The 22637-nt window shown below is 47.0% G+C and overlaps 1 protein-coding gene across 1 annotated transcript; it reads left to right on the top strand.

Annotated features, from left to right (window-relative positions):
• Positions 1-2173: 2173 nt before the first annotated feature.
• NSFL1C (NSFL1 cofactor) lies at positions 2174-16412 on the top strand. Its single transcript, XM_074970305.1, has 9 exons — positions 2174-2332; positions 4624-4721; positions 6584-6658; positions 9910-10075; positions 10452-10544; positions 11275-11384; positions 12108-12245; positions 13063-13227; positions 14457-16412. Exons 1-9 carry the CDS (start codon positions 2231-2233, stop codon positions 14617-14619), a joined length of 1110 nt encoding a protein of 369 aa, XP_074826406.1. The 5' UTR covers positions 2174-2230; the 3' UTR covers positions 14620-16412.
• The last annotated feature ends 6225 nt before the right edge of the window (positions 16413-22637 follow it).

Genomic DNA, 22637 nt, shown 5'->3' with positions numbered 1-22637 from the left:
ATCTCATAATTTGGGGGGGCTGTCTCCTGATTTTTGGGGTCTGACTCAGGTTGTTTTGAATGTTGGGGCTTAGCAAGACTGCTGCTTTGACAAGTCCCGTGGGAGTTATGGGCGGCCAGCCCTCCTCATTCCTTGTGCTCAAAACAAACATACACCCAAATGACCCCCGCGCGGCTGTGGGTGAGAATCTCCTTTGCTAAGCCTGTGTTAGGTGCGTCCCTGCCCTGCTGAAGGGTTTAGCTAGACACCAGAGCTCCCACAGCCACGTGGACTTGAGGGGAGAGTGTTTAAGCACTGGGAGCTTGGGAGGGCTGAAGCACTGGGTCTGGGGTCTGAGGCAGTCAGACTGTGGGGTCCCACTGCCTCAGAAGGGGGTCAGCCATGGGGCCTGCACCTGAGAGACCCAGAGCTAGGATCAGGGACCAATCTCTGCTCAGAACCAGGGGCCCAGCCCAGTACCTCATGGACTCAGGGTTTGGCTCAATTTGCAGCAGACTGGTGTCCATCCACAAGAGGGGCCAGGATGGAACAACTGTGGGTAGAAAATATGGGGTTGGAGGAATGAAACCCACTTGGTCCATGCACAGAAGAGTCCCCTCTGCTCATGGGTCTCACTCTGCTTGCCTGGAGGGCCAGGTCAGCTGTCTGCAGCACAATCCCCCTGGCCACAGAGAGCATCTGCCAAAGGTTTGGAGCTCTGTGTATGGAAAGGGTTGGGGATGGGGGGCTGTGTAATCTCTACCACAGCTCCCCTCCGTACTGGAGAACCCGCTTATCAAAGCACTAATAATTCACCGCAGACACCCCGGGTAACCGAAACGGTGTCACAGCCTGATGTGGGTAGAAGGGGAATGACGAAAAAAATCTGGTGAGAAATAAAAACCCAAATAAGGTGCAAATGAAACAACTCACTGGTCTGGCTGTTAATAACCAGCCTCTGCTTTAAGCAGCGTCAGATCCTGGAGGTGGCCATACGGGGCTGTGCTCCGGGACATGGGGGAGATGAGAACAGGGAATTGCTGCTTTGAGCCTCGGTCTGAAGCCTCCTGCTTCTGGGGCTTGAGACGGCAGGACAGTTTTTGCATTTACTTCTCTATTAAGATAAGCTGCTCTGAAGATGCCTGAATTCACCCCCAGATGTGCCGAGTCCTTTACTTGCCCGCCCACCGATCCCATTGTCACAGGACGTATTGCAGAGCAGAACTGCAGTGTGACCTCTCTTACAGCCCGTTATCTCCGGGGACCCTGCTGGTTGCATGCTGCCGGGGAGAGTGAGCAAGTCTGGGTTCTGCTGGTGGAAGTGTTCCCCCCACTGTGGGAACGGTTTTAACGACAACCTTCACGTCTGTCTAATCTGCCTAGTACTTTTATGGCCCCGCCACAGTGGTATAGGAGCAGCTCACAAACGACTGAGTGTAGCCCGTCCCTGAGTATTTCTCTCTTGGAGGGTCTGGGCCTGTATCTTTTTGGCACCCTGTGAGGTAGGCTGAGGTTATTATCCCCATTGTGTGGAAGGAGAACTCAGGCTCAGAGAGATCGGGACCAAAATGTTCAAAAGCAGCCCCGTGATTTTGGAGTGGCTCCGGTTTGGGGCACGCTCCTGGAGGCCTGCTCTCCAGAGAGGCCATCCTTCGCATGGCGGCTCCCAGTGGGGGACGGTGGGATGTTCAGTGTTTCTGAAAACTGGGCCCAAGTTGGGCACCCAGAACCAGTGGCTGCTTTTAAAGCTCTTGGCGTAAGTGGTTTGTCCGTGGAGGCTGGGACAGGGCTGGGAACTGAGCCCTCATCCCCCGAGCTCGGCGGAGCCGGGGTCCTGACGCACCCCAGGAGAGGCGCCCTAAGCCCTGGCGCCGGCTGGCCCCAGGAACGGTCCGTGTCTCTCCCTCCCTTGGCCCAGCTCCTGGTGGTGTGATTGGGGGTCAGATGCAGGAGGGGGCTGAGCACCCAGCAGGGACCTTGGTGGGACGGGACCCACGTGGGAACCGGGGGCAGGTTGATGAAGTGGGGACCCCAGGGGCCCCTGCGTTTCCATCTCCCCCCAGCAGAGGGCAGCGTGTGTCCGCCTCTGCGCCCGGCCGGAAGCCTCCCGCTGCCCGTCGCGCTGGGGGCCGGCAGGTGGCGCTGTGGGCGGCGCGCGTTTCCGCACGGAGGGCTTTGAGTGCTGCACGCCCGGCCCGCCAGGCGCGGCCTCCGGCGCGGGCCGGGGGGGATTGGCCGCTGCACCGGGAAGATGGCGGATCGGCAGGAGGCGCTGAGGGAGTTCGTGGCCGTGACCGGGACCGAGGAAGAGCGGGCCCGCTTCTTCCTGGAGTCGGCGGGCTGGGACCTGCAGGTAGCGCAGGGCCGGGCCGGGGGAGGGGCCGCCGCGGAACCGCACCGTCATCCCGGCATGGGGGGGCCCGGCCCGGCCCGGCCCGGCCTCCCCCGGGCCCGACTCGGGCCGACCTCCCCGCCCCCTCCGGCTCGCTCCCCCCATCCCGGCCTCCCCTCCCCGGCGCCCGCCCGCAGTCCCGACTTCTCCGCCTTCACTGCTGACCCGGCCCCGCTCCCCCTGCTCCCTACCCCGGCCAGCGCCCCCCGGCCCCCAGCCGGAAGGAGATTCCTCCATCTCCCTAGGTAACGCATTCCAGTGCTTCACCACCCTCCGAGTGAAAAAGTTTTTTTCTAATATCCAACCTGAATCTCCCCCACTGCAACTTGAGACCATTACTCCTTGTCCTGTCATCAGCCACCACTGAGAACAGTCTAGAGCCATCCTCTTTGGAACCCCCTTTCAGATAGTTGAAAGCAGCTATCAAATCCCCCCTCATTCTTCTCTTCCGCAGACTAAACAATCCCAGCTCCCTCAGCCTCTCCTCATAAGTCGTGTGTTCCAGTTCCCTAATCATTTTTGTTGCCCTCCGTTGGACGTTTTCCAATTTTTCCACATCCTTCTTGTAGTGTGGGGCCCAAAACTGGACACCAATGAGGCCTCACCAATGTCAAATAGAGGGGAACGATCTGCTGGCAATGCCCCTACTTATACATTCCAAAATGCCACTGGCCTTCTTGGCAACAAGGGCACACTGTTGACTCATATCCAGCTTCTCGTCCACTGTAACCCCTAGGTCCTTTTGTGCAGAACTGCTGCCTAGCCATTTGGTCCTTAGTCTGTAGTGGTGCATTGGATTCTTCCGTCCTAAGTGCAGGACTTTGCACTTGTCCTTGTTGAACCTCATCAGATTTCTTTTGGCCCAATCCTCCAATTTGTCTAGGTTCCTCTGTATCCTATCCCTACTCTCCAGCGTATCTACCGCTCCTTCCAGTTTAGTGTCATCTGCAAACTTGCTGAGGGTGCAATCCACACCATCCTCCAGATCATTAATGAAGATATTGAACAAAACCGGCCCGAGGACCGACCCTTGGGGCACTCCACTTGATACTGGCTGCCAACTAGACATGGAGCCATTGATCACTACCCGTTGAGCCCGACAATCTAGCCAGTGTTCTATCCACCTTATAGTCCATTCATCCAGCCCATACTTCTTTAACTTGCTGGCAAGAATACTGTGGGAGACAGTGTCAAAAGCTTTGCTAAAGTCAAGGAACAACACGTCCACTGCTTTCCCTTCATCCACAGAACCAGTTATCTTGTCATAGAAGGCAATTAGATTAGTCAGGCATGACTTGCCCTTGGTGAATCCATGCTGACTGTTCCTGATCACTTTCCTCTCCTCTAAGTGCTTCAGAATTGATTCCTTGAGGACCTGCTCCATGATTTTTCCAGGGACTGAGGTGAGGCTGACTGGCCTGTAGTTCCCAGGATCATCCTCCTTCCCCTCATATATATTAAGAGCACTGAAAATTCCTCTGATTATCCTAATTTCAGCCACCTGAAACTATTCAAAGTCTATGAAATATGCTTAATCAAGATTGTATATGATACAGACTCCTGTATTTAGCCAGTCAGGTAGAGTGGAAGGCTCTGTAAATGGTATCCACTTGGTCAGAAGGGGTGAAAACCAGTTATTGCTAGCACAGATTCGGCCATGGTGTGAACAGGACCTGAAAATTGTAAGTGAATGCATGATCACCAGTTTGACCAATTGCCTTTTTCCCTGCAAACTTACCCTCTGGCCATGTCTACACTAGCACATTTAATTGAGGGCTTGTGCGTGCTTGGAAATGTACTGAAATAGCTATTCTGTAATAATTATTTGTGTATAAACCCCCATGAAGATACTCTTATTCTGGAATAAGGCTGCCTTTTTCAGATTTAGCTAAATCCACTTTAGAAGTAGAGTAAGCTAAATCAGAAACAAGCAGCCTTATTCTGGAATAAGGAGTTATTCCAGAAGAAATGTTTCAGTACATTTCTGAGTGTAGGCAACCCCTAACATGGCAGTAAAAAAACTGGAAGCTGCTAGATGAGCCTTATCTCTGCTAAGACTCCTGAAGGTGGAAATTGTTTTGTAAAATTCCTTAGAGTAGATGTGGCTTAAGCGATTGGGTGTGACAAAAGTTCTGAGTAAATGCAGTATTTTAATCTTTTTAATAGATATAGTTCTGACATCTTTCTGACAGCAATGATGTACGAGATGATTGGTCTTCTTCTTAAAAGCTGCTGTAATTCTGTCCTTTCAGATTGCTCTAGCTAGTTTTTATGAGGACGGGGGTGATGAAGACATTGTAACGCTTCCTCAGCCAACTGCCAGCTCTGTGTCCAGAGGCACTGCACCCAGGTGAGGAGAAACTTTGCAAATTATATGGGTCTGCTCATTAAGCAGTTATACATGTGGGAGTGGAAGCCACCTATCGAAGTACTTATACTATGCCCATCACATTGCTGTATGACCGTTATCAGAGAAGACATCCATGAATTCTGTTCAGCTTTATTTCGTAAGTTTCATTAGCCTTTGTGAAACCCCAGCAGTGTTGTATTCCCCTAGCTTGGATGTGATTGCACATCTTATGCAAAGAATTTTGTAGAATGATTTTACCTCATTGCTCAAAAAGAATGGATTATTCTATTTTAGTTTGCTTTGGGGCCAGAAGAGAACTCAGCAGATCTAAACATTTTCTGTAATACAGAATACTATAATTCTCTAGAATAGTTTGCAATTCTATACGCCGCCTATCTGAGGGTGTCAAGGCACTTTACAAGCTTGAATGAATTTGGCCTGATTCTGTCCCAGTGAAATAGGAAAATATTATCCCCATTTTACAGATGAGGGATCTGAAGCACAGAGAGTTCTCATGTGATTGGTAGTTGTCTGTGTAAAATGAATTTGATGGTCTAAGTGCAGATTCTAGTGGGTAAGTGTCCACATCACAAAAAAATCGCCATTTCAGTTAGCACCCTAGTAGGTAGCTCCGCAGAAACACAGAGGATCAACAGACATGTAACCTGAACTCCATTCACCTTTAACAGAGGCTCCCTAAACAGGGCCACGTTAGATACCTTGCATTTTTGGGGATTATGCCATAACTATTCTGTGGATAAATAAAGGTTCCTAAATCCAGTACATCTGCAGGGAAATGACTGAAGATTTGTTACGTTTGTTGTGTTCATGACCCCTTATCAAGCATTGTGCGTACACTCACCTGGTATTTGTCGATGTAATGGGGAGAGGATGAGATACTTGGAGACTGATTCACCACTCTTACACCAATGTGACTCGATGGTCTAGTGGAGTGATGAATCAGGTCCCTAGGGTTGGAAGGGACCCAGATTAACCCACTATATAATTGCAGAAATTCTTCTACTCCAGCTTTCTTCAATCCAGGTTCCTTTTTTTTGTCTTGTATAGAAACCTTTCAGATCTTTCTTTATATATCATAAAGACACAAAAGGCACAAACCTGTTTGTTTCTAGTGATCTCTTAGATATGTTTAGACTATTCTAAGAGTGTATGTTGTTTTCACTTGAGGTCAGGGAGGGAGCTAAGTGTTGGGCAGTGGTTCCCAAACTTGTTCTGCTACTTGTGCAGGGAAAGCCCCTGGTGGGCCGGGCTGGCTTGTTTACCTGCCGCGTCCGCAGGTTCGGCCAATCGCGGCTCCCAGTGGCTGCAGTTCTTTGCTCCAGGCCAATGGGAGCTGCTGGAAGTGGCGGCCAGTACGTCCCTCAGCCCACGCTGCTTCCAGCAGCTCCCATTGGCCTAGAGCAGCGAACCGTGGCCACTGGGAGCCGCGATCGGCCGAACCTGCGGACGCAGCAGGTAAACAGCCCGGCCTGCCAGGGGCTTTCCCCGCATAAGCGGCGGAACAAGTTTGGGAACCACCGGTGTAGGATATTAGGATAGTCTTCCTTATTTTGACAACAGTCCCCAAGAGGGAAAGAGCAGATGGACTTTGCTGAATGGTTAATGAGGACAGCAATAGTACCTGTCCCTTCTGAGCTGCCATTTGATCAGTATATGGAGGGTGTTTAATTAGTGCAAGAACTGAAGTTCAGTGGAAATAAATGCTGTTTAACCCAGATGCATAGTAGAGGACAGAAGCACAACATAACAGCCACTTTCCTGCTTTATAGTTCACGTTACATGTCTGATATCTATCTATCTCTTTGGGGAATGTGTGCGCTTATTTGGTTATCTTTTTACAGTGACCACCGGGTGACATCATTCAGAGACCTTGTTCATGCTCAAGAAGATGATGATGAAGAGGAAGAGGGACAACGGTCAGTCTCCGGTTAAATATATAAACCACATGGTCTTTTATCTTGTGGGAGAGCATGGCACTGTACAGAACCTTATTTAAATCTGAGTTTTAATCACTACTGACGAGTCTCTGGTTTTCATGCTCACTGAGTCTTATTCTGAAAGGCTAGTCAATGAAAATGATGTCTGCAAGGACAGGCTTAGCATTGTTTGTAGAAATTCTCTGTACTGGTTTGAGAGTTGTGAGATGTTAAATTCAGTGGTGATCAGTACAGTTCTGAATGCATGTCCTTCTCCCCATTGTTGAGAGAAGTTAATTCCAGGGCTTGCACAATGAGTGTTTGCATTTTTGCTAGAGCAGTGAGCCCCAGCACTCCCATGTCTTTGTTTGTGATGTTGCTGTATGGGAATGCAGTTGCAGTTCCCCTTTTCATCTGGGTTTTTCCCTTCTTTTGAGCGTCATTTAGGAAATGTTAGTGGGAAATTTCCTGCAGTGACAGCTATCATGACAGCTAGCGAGGAGAGCTTTAAACTAGATACAAAAGGGGCAGGTGATAAAAGCCCACAGGTAGGTGCAAAAAAAAGTGATGTTAACAGAGGACTAAATATGGGGCGGGGGTCATTGGAGCTACATGAGGGGTAGCAATGGGGGAAGCTGCTCAATAGCTTAGCTGTCTGTATACAGAAATGCAAGGAATATGGGGAGTAAACTGGAAGAACGTGAAGTATTAGTCCATAAGCTAAATTATGACTTAATTGGCATCACAGAGACTTGGTGGTATAGTGGGGTTATGGCTTGTTCAGGAAGGATAGGCCAGGGAGAAGGTGTTGCATTGTACCTCGATATGTACTCTTGATCTGAGGTCCAGAAGGAGGTGAGAGTCAGACCAGCTGAAAGTCTCTGGATGAAGATAAAAGGAGGGGAAAAAATGGGTGATGTCATGGTCTACTCTAGACTAACAAATCAGGAGGAAGAGGTGGATCAGGCATTTTGAGAACAAATAACAGAAATATGCAAAACACAAGTAGTAATGGGGGACTGTAACTACCCAGTCACCTGGTGGAAAAATAATACAGCAAAACCCAAAATATCCAATAAGTTCTTGGAATGTATTAGAGGACAATTTTTTGTTTCAGAAAGTAGAGGAAGTAATCGGTGGGACAGCCATATTAGATTTGATTCTGGCTAGCAAGGAGGAATTAGTTGAAAATCTGAAGGTTCAGAGCAATTTGGGTGAAAGTGATCATGAAATGATAGATTTCATGATTTTAAGGAATGGAAGGAGTGAAAGTAACAATGGACTTAAAAAAGCAGACAGTAACAAACTCAGAACTGGTAGGTAAGGTCCCAAAAGGAGTTCAGGAAAGATGGCAGTTATTCAAAGAGACAGTATTAGGGGCTCAATAGCAAACCATCCTGATGCGAGAGGAAGAATAGTAAGGGTATGTCTACACTGTAAAGAAACACTTGCTGCACCAAGTCTCAGAGTTCAGGTCAACTGACTCAGGCTCACAGGGCTTGGGCTGTAGAGCTAAAAATAGCAGTGTATATGTTCTGGCTTGGGGTGGAGCCTGGACTCTGAAACCCATATGTCACCCACATGACATTCTGGTAAGCAAACTAGGAAATGAGGTCTAGATTGAATTATTATAAGATGGGTAAACAGCTAGTTAAGACTGTACTCAAAAGGGTAGTTATCAGTGGTTCACTGCCAAACTGGGAGGGCATATCTAGTGGGGTCTGCAGGGTCAGTCCTGGGTCTGATACTGGTCAGTATTTTCATTAATGACTTGCTTATAAAATTTGTAGATGGCACCAAGCTGGGGAAGGGATTGCTAGCACTTTGGAGGACGTGATTAGAATTCAAAATGACCTTGACAAACTGGAGAATTGGTCTGAGATCAACAAGATTAAATTTAATAGACAAGTGCAAAATACTGCACTTAGTGAGAGAAAATCAAATGAACAACTTCAAAATGGGAGATAACTGGCTAGGAAGTAGTACTGCTGAAAGGAATCTGGGGGTTATAGTAAATCACAAATTGAATATGAGTCAAAAATATGAGTCTGCAGTTGCTAAAAAGGTTAATATTCTGGGGTGTACTAACAGGAATGTTAAAAAGACACGAGGTAATTGTCCCCCTATACGCAGCACTGGGGAGGCCTCAGCTGGAGTACTGTGTCCATTTCTGGGCGCTGCACTTTAGGAAAGATGTGGACAAATTGGAGAGAATCCAAAGGAGAGCAACAAAAATGATGAAAGGTTTCGAACACCTGACCTATGAAGAAAAGTTAAAAAACTGGGCGTGTTTAGTCTTGAGAAAAGAAGATTGAAGGGCACTTGATAAGTTTTCCGATATGTTAAGGACTGTCATAAAGAGGACACTGATGAGTTGTTCTCCATGTCCACTGAAGGTAGGACAAGAAGTAATCCACTTAATCTGCAGCAAGGGAGATTTAGGTGAGATATTAGGGAAAAAATTCTAACTATAAGGATAGTTAAGCACTGGAATAGGCTTTCAAGGGAGGTTGTGGAATCCCTGTCATTGCAGGACTTTAAGAGCGAGTTAGACAAACACCCTGTCAAAGATGGTCTCAGTTTACTTGACTGTGCCTCAGCGCAGGGTGCTGGACTGGATGATCTCTCGAGGGCCCTTCCAGCCCTATGTGTCTCAGATTCTATAAGTAGTTTATAGGTGACATGCAAAGCAAATTGAATGGAGCCATCCCTGTGAGGTGGCCAAGTATATAAACAATCTTACTGATGGGTAAATTAAGGCACAGATCAGATCAGTGCCTTAAGTTGGTGGTGTACCTGGCAGTAGAATTCAGGAGTGCAGATAACCAGTCCCATTAGTCTAGGTTCTCTCCTTTCCCTCTTTCCCTCCCCCCATTTGTTAAATTTGGGAGCTTTAAGGCTAGGAGATTACTTGATTGTCACTAGTTAATACACAGCTTTTCAAACTCTGTTACAGAAGAAGCTGCTGAGTCTGGCAGAGACCTCATTTCATGGTTTTCTGTTCACATCAGTTACAGTGATTGGCCAGAGTAGATGAACACTTCCCAGTAAACTGTATGACTATAGAAGAGAAAGTGAGAATAACCAACTGTGCAAGAGCAAAAACTGTTTGTGTGGGCAGCCACATCCTGGACCTGAAACTCAGTCTGCTCCTGTAACCTCTTGGGGCTTCTCAGGTCCACGTCCTGGAAAATCATTTGTCCAAGTAACTAACCCCAAGTCCCTAGATAATAATTGTGTGTTCTGTTCAGGTTCTATGCTGGGGGCTCGGAAAGAAGTGGGCAGCAGATCGTTGGCCCACCAAGGAAGAAAAGCCCCAATGAGCTGGTGGAGGATCTGTTCAAAGGAGCTAAGGAGCATGGAGCGGTGGCTGTCGATCGGCCGACTAAGAGCCCCGGCGAGAGCAGTAGACCAAAAGTGAGGAATGCTGGGGTCTTCTTTCCTTTCCTTATTTAAATCTGTTTTTAATGGAGGTGTTCTCCCTCCACCAGCTCAGTGACAGCTGTTCTATATTGGTGAGTGCTGGGATTCTCTTGTAAGGACAGCTACCCCGCCATTAGCGCTGATCTAGCTATGTGCCATAATGGCAAGAAAAGCTAATTCAGGGGGTCAGATGATTCATTGGCTAACAAGTTGGCCACTGCAGCTTTGAGATGTGTTACGTAGCTTATAACCATATTGCTGGTACAGTGAAGCCCATGTTTACTCATGGCAATATTCTTGTGAAGGGGAAACAAGCATTGTCTGGGTGCATATCATTCTGTAATCTCTTCTGCGTGCCTCTCTCTTGTAGCCATTTGCAGGGGGAGGGTACCGCCTTGGAGCTGCTCCAGAGGAGGAGTCGGCCTATGTGTCAGGAGAGAGGAGGCAGCATTCTGGTCAGGATGTGAGTAGCTCTCACCCTTCATCTTTGCAAAGATCTTCCTTAGTGGATTATTTTATTTAGCTACAAAGCATCTGTTTTCCCTCTTGATGAGCCCAGAGAAGGAAATGGACATAGAAGGCTGAGGTGCAGTAAGCCTAGCTTTGGTAAATTCTTAGACTGGAGAGTGCTCTTTGCTCCACTTGTAGATTTAATGAATAATCAAGTGTTCTGTAGGCAGTGTTCTGCTGAAGTGTTACTTAAAAACCTGGAAGCTCCTCATAAGCTCAAGGACCTTTTCTCAACATCTCTAGCTGTGAAATTAATGCTCCTGAAAGGTGGCATATAGAAAGCACTGGAGAATGAAATTCCCTGTATCCCCAGAGGAGGCGCAGTAGCAGTGCAGACTTCTCTCCTCTGCCTGACCAGTGTGTTCCACTGTGAGCCTGGAGGGGCCACCTCTGGGGTGGGTGTGGGCTCAGTCTCCCTGTCCCATGGACTCTTTGGCTTTTTATCCAGACCTGCCAAAAAGAGGGTGATCTGTGATGGTGGCTTTGTGTTGGTGAGTGACACCACCAAGCAGCCAGCCAACGTTTTTTCTTTCTTTTATCTGTGTTGGCTTAGGGAAGTCCCCACTGGGGCACAACCCTCTATCTGAAATTACCCCGCTGGGCAGGCTTTTCACTGCCAGTTGTTGCTATGTTTTATGAAGACACTGGCAAGGAGCTAACTTTTCTGCTTGGGGTGATTGCAGGTACATATCGTACTGAAACTGTGGAAGAGTGGATTCAGCCTGGACAGTGGAGAGCTGAGGAGCTACCAAGACCCATCCAATGCCCAGTTTCTGGAGTCTATCCGCAGAGGGTATGCAGCATGAGGCTTGGGGGGACCTCTGATGGGGTGTGTCTGAGAAGGAAGCGCCTGTATGCTAAAATATAGGAATGTAGGAAATCCAGGGTGCTGGGAATCAGAGCTTAGTATAAATAGCTCATTTAATCTGAAGCATTTTCATTAGTTTCTTAACGTGGTAGCAATGGGGTGGGTAAAATACAGTGGTTGCCTTTATATCAGGTATTTAGCTGTGGAAGCAGCCCCATCCCATGAAGGGATAGGAGACTTTGAGGATTAGAAGTGAGGGAACAGTCTCTTCCATATGTGGGATGCAGAGTCCTGAGGATTACAAAAGGCAGGTTATCCTAAACACAAACTAGTGCGAGAAACCTTTCATGTGTGTTAGGCCCTGGGAAGGTGAGTCCTCCTCAAATCCTGCTTAGCTGATGAGATGATGACTAAAGGATGCTTTGATTCCTGGGGACAGGAGGGAAGGTTTCTAATAGCCTGTGATGGGACTGGCATTTGTGGTGACAGTTCCCTGGGCAGCATAAACAGGAAGCAAGCATTATCTGGGTGCATGTTCTGTAATCTCTTCTGCATGCCTGTCTCTCTTGTAGCCATTGGCAGGGGGAGGGCACCATTTTGAAGCTGCTCCGGAAGAGGAGCCCGCCTGTGTGTCAGGACACAACAGAAGGTAGTTTTCAGCTCTTTATCTATGGATTTTATTACAATGCACATTCTTCTTGCTTCCAGGGAAGTCCCAGCCGAGCTCCGCAGGTTAGCACGCGGTGGACAAGTGAACTTGGATATGGAGGACCACCGTGACGAGGATTTTGTGAAATCCAAAGGTGCCTTCAGGGCTTTCACTGGAGAGGGGCAGAAACTGGGCAGGTGAGAAGACAGCAATACTGATTTGGTATCTGCTGCCATAGCCCATCTGAGCTTGCACGGTTTCTTTCTTTAACAAAATAGCAGTTGATTTGGCTGTTTGTTAGGGTGACGGAATAGCTGGCATTTTATAAGCAGGATTAACAGCATTTAATGTTGCAGGTGGTTTTTAACAAATACGAAGGACTGGCTTTAACTCCTTGCTGTTAATTCCCTATTGCAAACTCCTGTGAATCAATTGCAAAACGGCATTGATGGCAGATATAAAGTGTGTTGCAGAGGTCTGAGCACAAGTCTTTGAGCCAGGAACATGAGTTTGATTCCTGGCTCTGCCCCTGATTCTGTGGCCTACGTCAAATCACTTAATCTTTGTTTCCTTATATGTAAAAAGAGGATAACATATCTGCTCTGCAGAGCGGCGGTACGGTGGTGATTAATCATTTTAATGTTTGTAAATGCTAAATATTGTGTGTGATATGCACCCTCATTAGCAGTTAGTCAAGAGATCAATCCGAAGCGAGGAGATGGGGAGGTAGTAGGGACCATGATTAGATGTCTGGAAGCATGGGAATGTCTAAGTCAGGTTGAGTGGGGGTTGGATTGGAAGACATTGGAGGTTGTATAATCTGTTGGCTCTGAGAGGTTGGTTTGGAGATTAGATAAGTGTCTGAGGGCCCCTGATGTGTCACCAGTTGGTTCCTGAGTTCCTGTTCTCAGTGCTAATATGTTTGCATCTGTGCCTCTTTTGTGGGAATCCTGATTCCTGGGCCTGGAAAGAGGTGGTTTATAAAACCTGTCCTCTGTGTTTTCCTCCTCTTAGCACTGCCCCCCAGGTGATGGGCACCAGCTCTCCAGCACAGCAGGCAGAGAACGAAGCCAAAGCCAGTTCTTCTATCACCATTGATGAGTCAGCGCCCACCACCAACATCCAAATCCGGCTCGCTGATGGCGGGCGATTGGTCCAGAAATTTAACCACAGCCACAGGTACAAGGGCAACTGGAAACACAGGTTACTAACTGGGAAGGCCTGAGTGACACTGCGAACTGTACACAGCTGGAGCAGATGTTAAAATCCTGGCTAGCCAGCTAAAGGGAGCTCTGGGGATCCTTCTCGTATAGGTGAATAGGAGCAGAATTACTGCGGGGTTTGGTGATTGTTAAATATTAGTAGGATAGGATTTGTTTTCCTAACAGTGACAGCTGTTGAACTCGTGATCTCTCATTTGAACACTTCAGTATTCTCAGTGTAACTGTCTGTAGTGGCAACTAAATTATCCCAAGGTCTTTGGACATCTTCAGATAATTAAGGAACTTAGCTCAGTTGACTTCTTCTGACCCCGAATACAAATTTGTTTGCTTAGCCACTCTCTTCACTGCAGATAGCTTGAGAGAGGAGGTTCCCTTTAAAACAGGTTCAGCGGGAGGCGCAAAATTAATTCCATGGAGTCCATTGCTCAGTAGGACTTAAGCATGTGACTTCTGTGCTGGAGTCCTGCTCAGCCAACCATTCTTGGAGAACACAGCTGGTCACCCGTACTTTTCTCCAGTTCTTATAGGAGAATTGAACCACATCTCTGCTCAAGCAGGGGAGACTGGAAGACAAATCTCTTTTCCAGGCCCCCTTGTTATCCACAATGGTATCATGCCCCCTAAGGGATCAGATAATCTGGGATCTGCCTCGCTTATGCGGAATGCTGCTCTCCTGCCCATCCAGCAGTTTATAAATTACATTGCACCTTTCATCCTGAAGGGATACCAAAGCATTTTACAAACTATACATGCAGGAATCTCTTGATCCACCAACGTGTCCAGACACCATGGTGATCTGCAGGTATTAAAAACTTACTAGTATAGCCATCAATCACTGCATGTGTTTAAGGCAGGAAGTTACAAAGACTATCTAGTTGTGACCACAGCTTATGCTCAAAGGCTTTAGCCTCACTTGTAATAGGTGGAAAGCAGTTTCGTGTGTTATTTCAGGGAACTCGTGTGTCTGTATAGATGTGCAACAGAAAATGAAAAGTCATCTTTAAAAGTAGCTTAAATGTGAAATCTGCTTAATGTGGCTTTTGCCGTTTGCTGGTAGTGTTGATGCTGTGACATTGCAGGCGCTTACACCTTCGGGAAGAGGGGTGAAGTTAGTCTGTTTCCCACACGTTTGTGCAGTAAATGAAATAACAGGGTCACCATTGTGTGTTTGATCCCCTTGGACAGCATCCGTGACATCCGGCTCTTCATAGTAGATGCCCGGCCAGCGATGGCTGCTACCAGCTTTGTCCTCATGACCACCTTCCCGAATAAAGAGCTGTCTGACGAGGACCAAACCCTGAAGGAAGCCAACCTGCTCAACGCTGTCATCGTCCAGCGATTAATATAATGGAACCCATCTCTCTTCACGCGTCTACCTGCTGCGCGCATGTGTCGTTTCGTCCTGTATGCGCACCTGTGCCACGCAGCACAGTGTCACATCTACCTGTAGCTCTGGGTTCTTAGATCTTGGTTGGACTTTTTTCTCATTAGTTGCATTTCCCATGTTTTTGTGATGATCAGTGGACTTTAAAATAAATAAACAAAACAAACCCATTTTGAAAGGGGCTGCAGCCTATTGTGCCAGAAATTCTCCCACTGGAGTTGTCACGGGTGCTTTATGGATCACGTTACTGACTGCAGAGTGGGAGGGGAGGTCTGGTGAAAGGGAGCTCAAAGGAAGTAGTTTCCGTCCATGCTGGGGAAGAACGACTTATAGCAACCCATTACTCTTCGCTCCTCCCAGGCCTTATGCAAAATGCTTCCTTTGTTTCAGTGTGTTAAATAAAAACCATCCCATAAATGGGTGATCTGATTGCCAGGCTGACACTGACATTGGTGTAATGCCAGCACTAGCCGATAGATCCTTGGGAAGCCACAATTCTCTTGTACTGTATGTGGGTTAAAGCTTGGATTTGCATGCAGAGGCATAAGGTTAATGCTTTTCTCATCCTTTTTCAGAAGTAAAGTTCTGATTTCCCCCTGCCCCCGCTACAAAGTTCTGACATTCCTCACAGGAGAGCCCTGCTCAGGACTGGTGTCCTGCAGGACCCACCACCATACTAGCAGGAACGGGATTAAAAAATAGCCCTGTGCAGGGCTCTACCTCACAGCATCCAGCCTGGTCTCTTGTTTTCTCCCCTCTCTCCACTAAGCGAGACTGGCTGTCCACAGTTTTGCCTTGCTGTGTGCTGGGCTGCTTCATGGCTTTGGGAAGGACAGCCTGCTCCTTGGTTTCCGCCCCAAGAGGGCAGGATGCTGGATCTGCTGTGGAAGTGAATGGAAGTGAAAAGTGATAAAGATGGATACACTTTAACTTAATGGAAAGTAGAGATTTTTGGTAAGGAATTTTAAAAAAGAATTGTTGAGATGCTGGGAATGGCCAGGGTGTAATTTAAGGCTGTGGGGAAGAGATTAACCCTTAAATTTACTTTCTCACATTTGTTGAGGACCAGTTTAGCTACACACTTGTAGTCCTCTACCCTTTGTCTGTTTTATTGTTTGCATTTTGGGCTCAGGTCTCTTCTTTATTAAGAATCTCGTGAGTAAATTCGGTGCTCCTAGAAATGAGGGACTAATGGGATTAGCTTGAGCCAGGTGTAGCTCATGCAGGTTTGCCACCTAGTGCACCTCACGTCCCAGTGCATCTCACGTCTGACTCCGTGTTCTGGACTTATCCCGAGCAGAGCCTGCAGCTGTGCTGAACCATCAGCTTTGTGACACCAGCTAATTTGATGCTACACTGAGACCAGTAGTCTCGCTGTGATGCAAGTATCTGAATTGTGACCCCGTGAGTTGTTAGAACATGTGTCCCATTTTCCAGGCTTAGTCATGCTGGAGCATAGAGTTCGAGCACTGTAACCCTACCTCCCCTGATGCTTCACGGTTTCCTGTTCCCCAGTTTTGGTACTTGCAATGAGCAGAGAACAAACACTAGGCATGCCTACGCGGGGGACAGGTCAGCAGGTTCCACAAGCTCAGCATGAGAAACTCGCTTAGCTAGGTGCATCAAGCACAATAGAGGAGTGAATAGCGGACCTTAGCAAGGGCATTTTGTTAGCACTTACTCTACTGGGGGTTGAATGAATTAGCATTTTTCATGATTAAATGGATACACAATGTACGTAACGGCAAACGTTGTAAATTATTGTGAAAGTGACCATTAAAAAATAGGAAAATGTCTTCTGACCCTTTCTAACATGATGCATGAAATTGTCCATGTTTGTTGAGGAACAGCTGGCATCTGCTTTTGCGCTTTGGGGGTGTGTTGCTAGCAGGTTTGCTCTGTGCAGAACAATCTTCAGCTAATTTGGCATTAACATCTTGGCAGTATTTGCTGTTCCACTGACTGTGAGCCACTCTGAGTTATGGAGTTGGGGTTTTGCACCGATTGTTTAATGCCGGAAGCAGTGATGTGCCATATTTCAGGATAAGTCTGTGTGATCTGCACTAAAAGGAGCTTGAAGGTGGATTTTTCCCTACAGCCAGAGTAGAGCCATAGCTGCCTCATGCCAGGACATTTGTTTCAAAGCGATTTGTTAGAGGAGAACTTGGATCTCACAATTGTCTGTCCCAAATGAGCCTGGATTCTTGTGATGTAATGCCACCAAATGGCGGGCTCACCTCATCTTGCCCTTTGGGGAGAGGGCATACGTAATTAGCCACGTGCCGCAGAGGGTGCAGCTTCCTGAGCGGAGCTAGAGGAGTTTAGTAAAGGAAGAGGCTGGGAAGATAAATCTTCCGTTTCCCCTCTAACTGGTGGTGGTTTTCCAAGAAAACTGAGGCAGGAGGCTCTCTGTCATTTTTGTCTCTGGCTGGGTGTGCCATAATGCATGCAGGGTTATTAAATGCATGTCAGCAAGTCAGCGTGATTCAGATTAGATTGCTTCAGACTGGGGTTGTGATTAGTCTGGTTCTGCTGGACAACTGAAATAGATTTGTAGCCTGGTTTCTACAAGAACCCTTGAAATCCCACGTGCTGTGATGGTTTCATTATTTGGGGCAGATGGGTGGGAGGGGAAGAGGGAGGGAGTTTGATTTCAGACCATGTTCCCTGAGCAGCTTTTCCATTATGAAAACTGTATTACCTCTCCAAAGCAGAGGGTGGAACTACTGCCAAGCATCTCTGTCTTTGAACTGCCCACGAGCTTTCAGCTCTTAATAGCCGAGGAGCTTTGCAAGGCTTAACTCTATCACACACATTTGTGAAGTCTAGTTTAATGTACTCACTTCCCTGTCACCTTGCTCTGCTAATTCTCCTTCCCTTCTTCTCTCAGGCTTTCCTATTAATGTGTAGTCCTCATCTTGTGGTAGCTTTGGTTATGTCTGCAGCATCTCGCACTGTGGGGCTATGTAGAGTTTGCCAGAGCAGAGCAGTGCAAATGTTGTTAGCCTGGATATAGATCTTCTATAACTACTACTGTTGACATGGCAGAGCTCGTAGAGTTGCCTGGCTATCCAGTACGTGGCATCTGCCTGATTGAAGCTGGTCTTCTTCAATAGACAAAGGAAAATTAGTGAGGCTTGCTGGAGAGAGAAAAGTTCAAAATACACCAGAGTGGATGAAAGTAGAAGGTGAAACTGGGCTTGAGAGTGCACAACGGTTCTCACAAGTGGGATGGCGAGTTGCCTTTTTTAACCTATTGTTGCAGGCCTTGTATGCTTCACTCTGAGCTACTCCCTGCAGGGGAGGGAGGGAATTCTCACCTCTGCAACTCCTACTGCTGGGAGGTCCATTCATTAACAGAGTCAGCTTTCTGAGGGCAAAAGTGCCTTTTTCCTGCACTCCTGGGTAGATTCAGTGGGCTGAGATTGTTCATGTTCTGCCATGTTTCTGTGTGGGAAGCTAATCTGTGCCACACTTGATAAAACCAACAGAGTCAGACTCATGCTGCTATCTCATTTCCTTTTTAAAATGCCTTTTCCTTTTCAGTGCCTGAGAGACTTGATTTTTACTTATTTAGTAGTAAAGCAGCCAATTTCCTCTCTCTCTCCTCCCAAGCAGAGTTCTGCCTGCATTTCTCATGGTTTATAATGCACTCTGGCAAAAACTTACTTTCTCATGTTAGAATTTACACCTTGATTTCTGCCTAGTTTTTTTGTGTATGGTTTCAGAGTAACAGCCGTGTTAGTCTGTATTCGTAAAAAGAAAAAAGAAAAGGAGTACTTGTGGCACCTTAGAGACTAACCAGTTTATTTGAGCATGAGCTTTCGTGAGCTACAGCTCACTTCATCGGATGCATAGCATATCGTGGAAACTGCAGAAGACATTATATACACACAGAGACCATGAAACAAAACTTCCTCCCACCCCACTGTCCTGCTGCTAACAGCTTATCTAAAGTGATCATCAAGTGATCATCAAGGAAGGCCATTTCCAGCACAAATCAAGGTTTTCTCACTCTTCCCCCCCCCCCCCCACACACACACACATACAGGAGAGTGAGTTTGTATGTGTGTCTGTGTGTGTTGGGGGGCGGGGGGGAAGAGTGAGAAAACCTGGATTTGTGCTGGAAATGGCCTTCCTTGATGATCACTTGATGATCACTTTAGATAAGCTGTTAGCAGCAGGACAGTGGGGTGGGAGGAAGTTTTGTTTCATGGTCTCTGTGTGTATATAATGTCTTCTGCAGTTTTCACGATATGCTATGCATCCGATGAAGTGAGCTGTAGCTCACGAAAGCTCATGCTCAAATAAACTGGTTAGTCTCTAAGGTGCCACAAGTACTCCTTTTCTTTTCTTTTCTTTTTTTTTTTTTTTTTTTTTTTTGTGTATGTTTATGTGAGACCCCTTCATAGGTCTGCTGAGCTTTATTTGTAAGGAGTAAACACAACTGTGTGTGTGTGTGTGTGTGTGTGTGAGAGAGAGAGAGAGAGTACTGCTCAGAGTTTAATAACTCAGAGTGTTCTGTTTGTGGTTGGCAGTCTTAGCTGTAGAAGTGTTCTCACTCCCCTGACAAGCATTCTCACTGCAGTGGCAGTCTCCTCCAAGAGGTGAGAAATCACAGGACTTTCTCTTGTGCTCCTCCTCCATATCTGGTTCATTGTTATTCCTCTCCCTTTCTAATTGCACATTTTTCACATACTTCTGCTGCATACTTCCCTCCCCCCTTCTCCGAGCAGGTTCTGCTTCTCCCCTGTGTTCAGGAAGCTTGTGCTTCCCCTTTGCGGTGCTTGATGCTGCTGCCACCTCTGTTGTTTCCAAGTGAGGGTCTCCTTGATCACTGCCCCAATGTGACATGCTCTAAGGTTACGTTTCAGTGGGCATATTTTCTATTTTGTTTAACATGGATGGACCTGTAATCTCTTTTTAAGGATTTGATTTTAAAGTAGCAGGTCAGCATTGTTACCTTTGGCTGTAATCAGCCATATTTAGTTTCGGATTGTGAAACTCTCTTACTCACTAGGAAGTGACTGATCATAACACATCCCATATTCAAGAACTAGAAACTGGCCTTCATGCTGCTGCCCTTATTCTTGTATGGCATTACATGTTTAAATAGAACCTCTTAAAAAATCAAAGCCTGCTCCAAGGATGCTCTTTTGAAGCTCAGTCTATTGCTGGTGACCTTTTGGCTTTTATAAGATAGAGCCACTTTACAAGCTTCACCTCCCTTGCCTAACTGCCATTGAATTCACGCCACCTTTGGAGTTAAGTTGCTGTAGAAAACCAGCTCGGGGTGTGCATGCACATACTAAGTCACACTAGGACACACAAGGCCTGATCCAAAGTCCACCGAAGTCAGTGGAAAGTGTCCTGTTAATTTCAGTGGGTTTTGGATCGGGCCCTTTAAACAAGTGCAGGCATGTTTATAGACGTCTGCAGCTGCATGTATGTTCACAGGCCTGTTGCACATTTGAAGGAATACAGTGCTCCCCTCCTCCTGTCCCTAAATGTATATGCTTTGTTTCTAGTGGTGAATGTGAAATGCCTAAAAATCAAGCTCCCAAATCTTAAACATCTTAAACTACAAAGTAATTTTAAAACAAAGTAATGTATCCTTTATTTTCTAGCAAAGACCAGAGTTCAGAACTCTGGGTTTCCCTTCTTCCGTCTGGGCTGACATTTATGTAAGCAGGGTCTGAATGAGCTCTCCCCTAATGTCTAGTGATGCGCTGGTGGAAGAAGGTTTCAGGAACAGACCATATTTGCGTGAACACTCCTCCTCTACCTAGATGCAGAGCATGATGGAGCTGCTTTGCCAAAGTGATCAATTTTGGCTGGTAGTCGGTTACAAATCACTTCAGTATTGAGTGCAAAGGTAATGAAATGTTATCCTTATTATATGAGCAAAGGGCAGCAGAATTGTACTTAGCTTGCCCGATTGAGGGGCTCACCCCAAACTGATCCTCACTAAGCAAGGGGCAGGCATGCCAAATCCCAATGAAAGGGGGAGAGGGTGGGACCAAGTGTTCCTGCATGGTGGTGTGAGCTGTGCCTAGGTACCATTTGATCCTCTCCTATCCACTGTGTAAAGACAGAGCTGACTGGATTCCATTGAGTGTCCCTGTTTTCAGCTGTAGTGATCACTGAACCAACCAGTGACACCCGGGTGCTGAGCCTGAGACCTGGTGCCGGACAGTGTTGCTGTCCTGTACTAGCTGTGCGGTTCCCCACTACCTGCTGAAATCACTGCGAGCTGCAATTGCTGAGAGCTGGGGCAAGTGCTGGAACCTCAGAGAGTGATGTCACAGGGTGGAGGCAGCGGTAGCAGAGGGGGGCAGTGGCAGCCCGGATGTAATGATGGCTGCACCAGCTGAGGTGTTGCTTGATGCCTCACCCCCACTGAACTCTGGGTCTTCGCTGACCAAGGACAGCAACTGTGAGCGCGGTGCAGTGGAGGGAGAGGGCAGTGGCCCGTCGAAGGAACATTTGTTGGACTTTCAGGCCGCAAGGTGAGAAACAGAGGCAAAGGACACCGCCCAGTGAACTCTGGGGTGGTGGTTGCTCTTAGTGATGTTTGAGAGTTATGGTTGTGGTGTTTTCCCAATGAATGCTCCGGTCCTTTTCCCTTTTTATTAAGTTTCCTTTTTATTAAGTATTGCTTCTTAGAGGCACCAGGGGGGTGGTTCACTTTTGCAGATTACTGAGTGAGGGCTCAAGCTGGTTCTGTTTTGTATTGTTAAGAGGAACCCCTAGATACTGAACCCAGCCCTTCTTCCTACCAGCTCTGCCTGGCAGAACGGTTACATTTATAAGCAACTCAAGCCATGTAAGGAGGGACTTAAATGATGATTCTGGGCAAAACTATGGTAGTCAATAGGAGTTCTTGCATGAGTAAAGGCTGCAGGATTGGGCCCTTTTCAAGATCTGCTGTCGAGACACAGGTTTCTGTATGTCTGAATGGAGATCCGAGTGACTGAAAAGCTTTTCAACTTCTTCTGACTAGAATCAGATTTTCAGCACTGTGCACGTACAGACGTGTTTGTTTGTTTTGCTTGTTGTTGCAGCAACCGTACACACACCCTGGTAGCTGTCCAATTGAATGTACTTGTGCAGTTGCAATAATTATGCATGTAAATTAGACCTGGAATAGCACATGTACAATTGTGAAGAGCTGGGCCTTTGTATTTACACCTCTGGGTGAAGGAGCAGGGATTTCAAACTGTTATTTTTACACTGGTTTAAGCCCTTCAGTTTACATGAGGAAGGAAAAAAAACCCTGAAGTTAACTGGTTTATGCTAAGGGTTGAGCTGTGATTCTTGTTCTCACTCAGGTAAATAATGCATATGTCAAAGCTTATGGCAGTAAATAATTTATGTAAAAGATATATTTACAGGGACTGAAAAGCATTAAATCATTCTTGGAGCTGGTGGAATGTGCTTTCTATAATCCTTGACACCAGCTGCCCAGAGCCTGACACGTACAGCTCCTGCAATTTCATTCCCCTTTCCCCTCACCCGCAGCCATGACCACTAACACATTCATCACACAAACTCCGTTAAGGATTCTGCTGCAGCTCTGTGAAGATATTTGCTTCTGCCTATCTTTGGTGGGGCAGGGAGAAATCTGCCTTCTTGGGGCTGGCAGATGTAATTTATCCAAAGGCTGTCACTGGGTTCGCTGCAAAGAAATTCCAGTTCCTGGGCTCAATCCATTTCAAGTGGCAGGATTCCTCTGCAGTAACCAGCCCCTCTACTTCGCTGCAAGCTGAGAGAAGCTGCTTAATTAGCTCTGTTTGGAACTCCTTCAATAGCACATTCCTGAGCCAGGAGCTGCCTTGAAACTTGTTCAAGGGCTACTTCTCTCCAGTGCCGAAACACACTGGCTGGATTCATGGTAATTTCTTTCTGCTTCTTCTGAAGCTGGAGGGTCTGGTCTGATCTGAGTGAATACACAATGACAAAGATAGCAGCAGTTGTGCAGA

This window comes from Natator depressus, chromosome 13 (assembly GCF_965152275.1).
Source record: "Natator depressus isolate rNatDep1 chromosome 13, rNatDep2.hap1, whole genome shotgun sequence".
Lineage (NCBI taxonomy): Eukaryota > Metazoa > Chordata > Testudines > Cheloniidae > Natator > Natator depressus.
Note: the sequence above shows the minus strand (reverse complement) of the source record. Positions and strands in the feature narration are given on the sequence as shown.

Coding starts and splice junctions, on each gene's coding strand:
- NSFL1C (XM_074970305.1), top strand. CDS start 2,231: ATGGCGGATCGGCAGGAGGCGCTGAGGGAGTTCGTGGCCGTGACCGGG. Junction 4,722..6,583: donor TCCAGAGGCACTGCACCCAG/GTGAGGAGAAAC, acceptor ATCTTTTTACAG/TGACCACCGGGTGACATCAT. Junction 10,076..10,451: donor GCGAGAGCAGTAGACCAAAA/GTGAGGAATGCT, acceptor TCTCTCTTGTAG/CCATTTGCAGGGGGAGGGTA.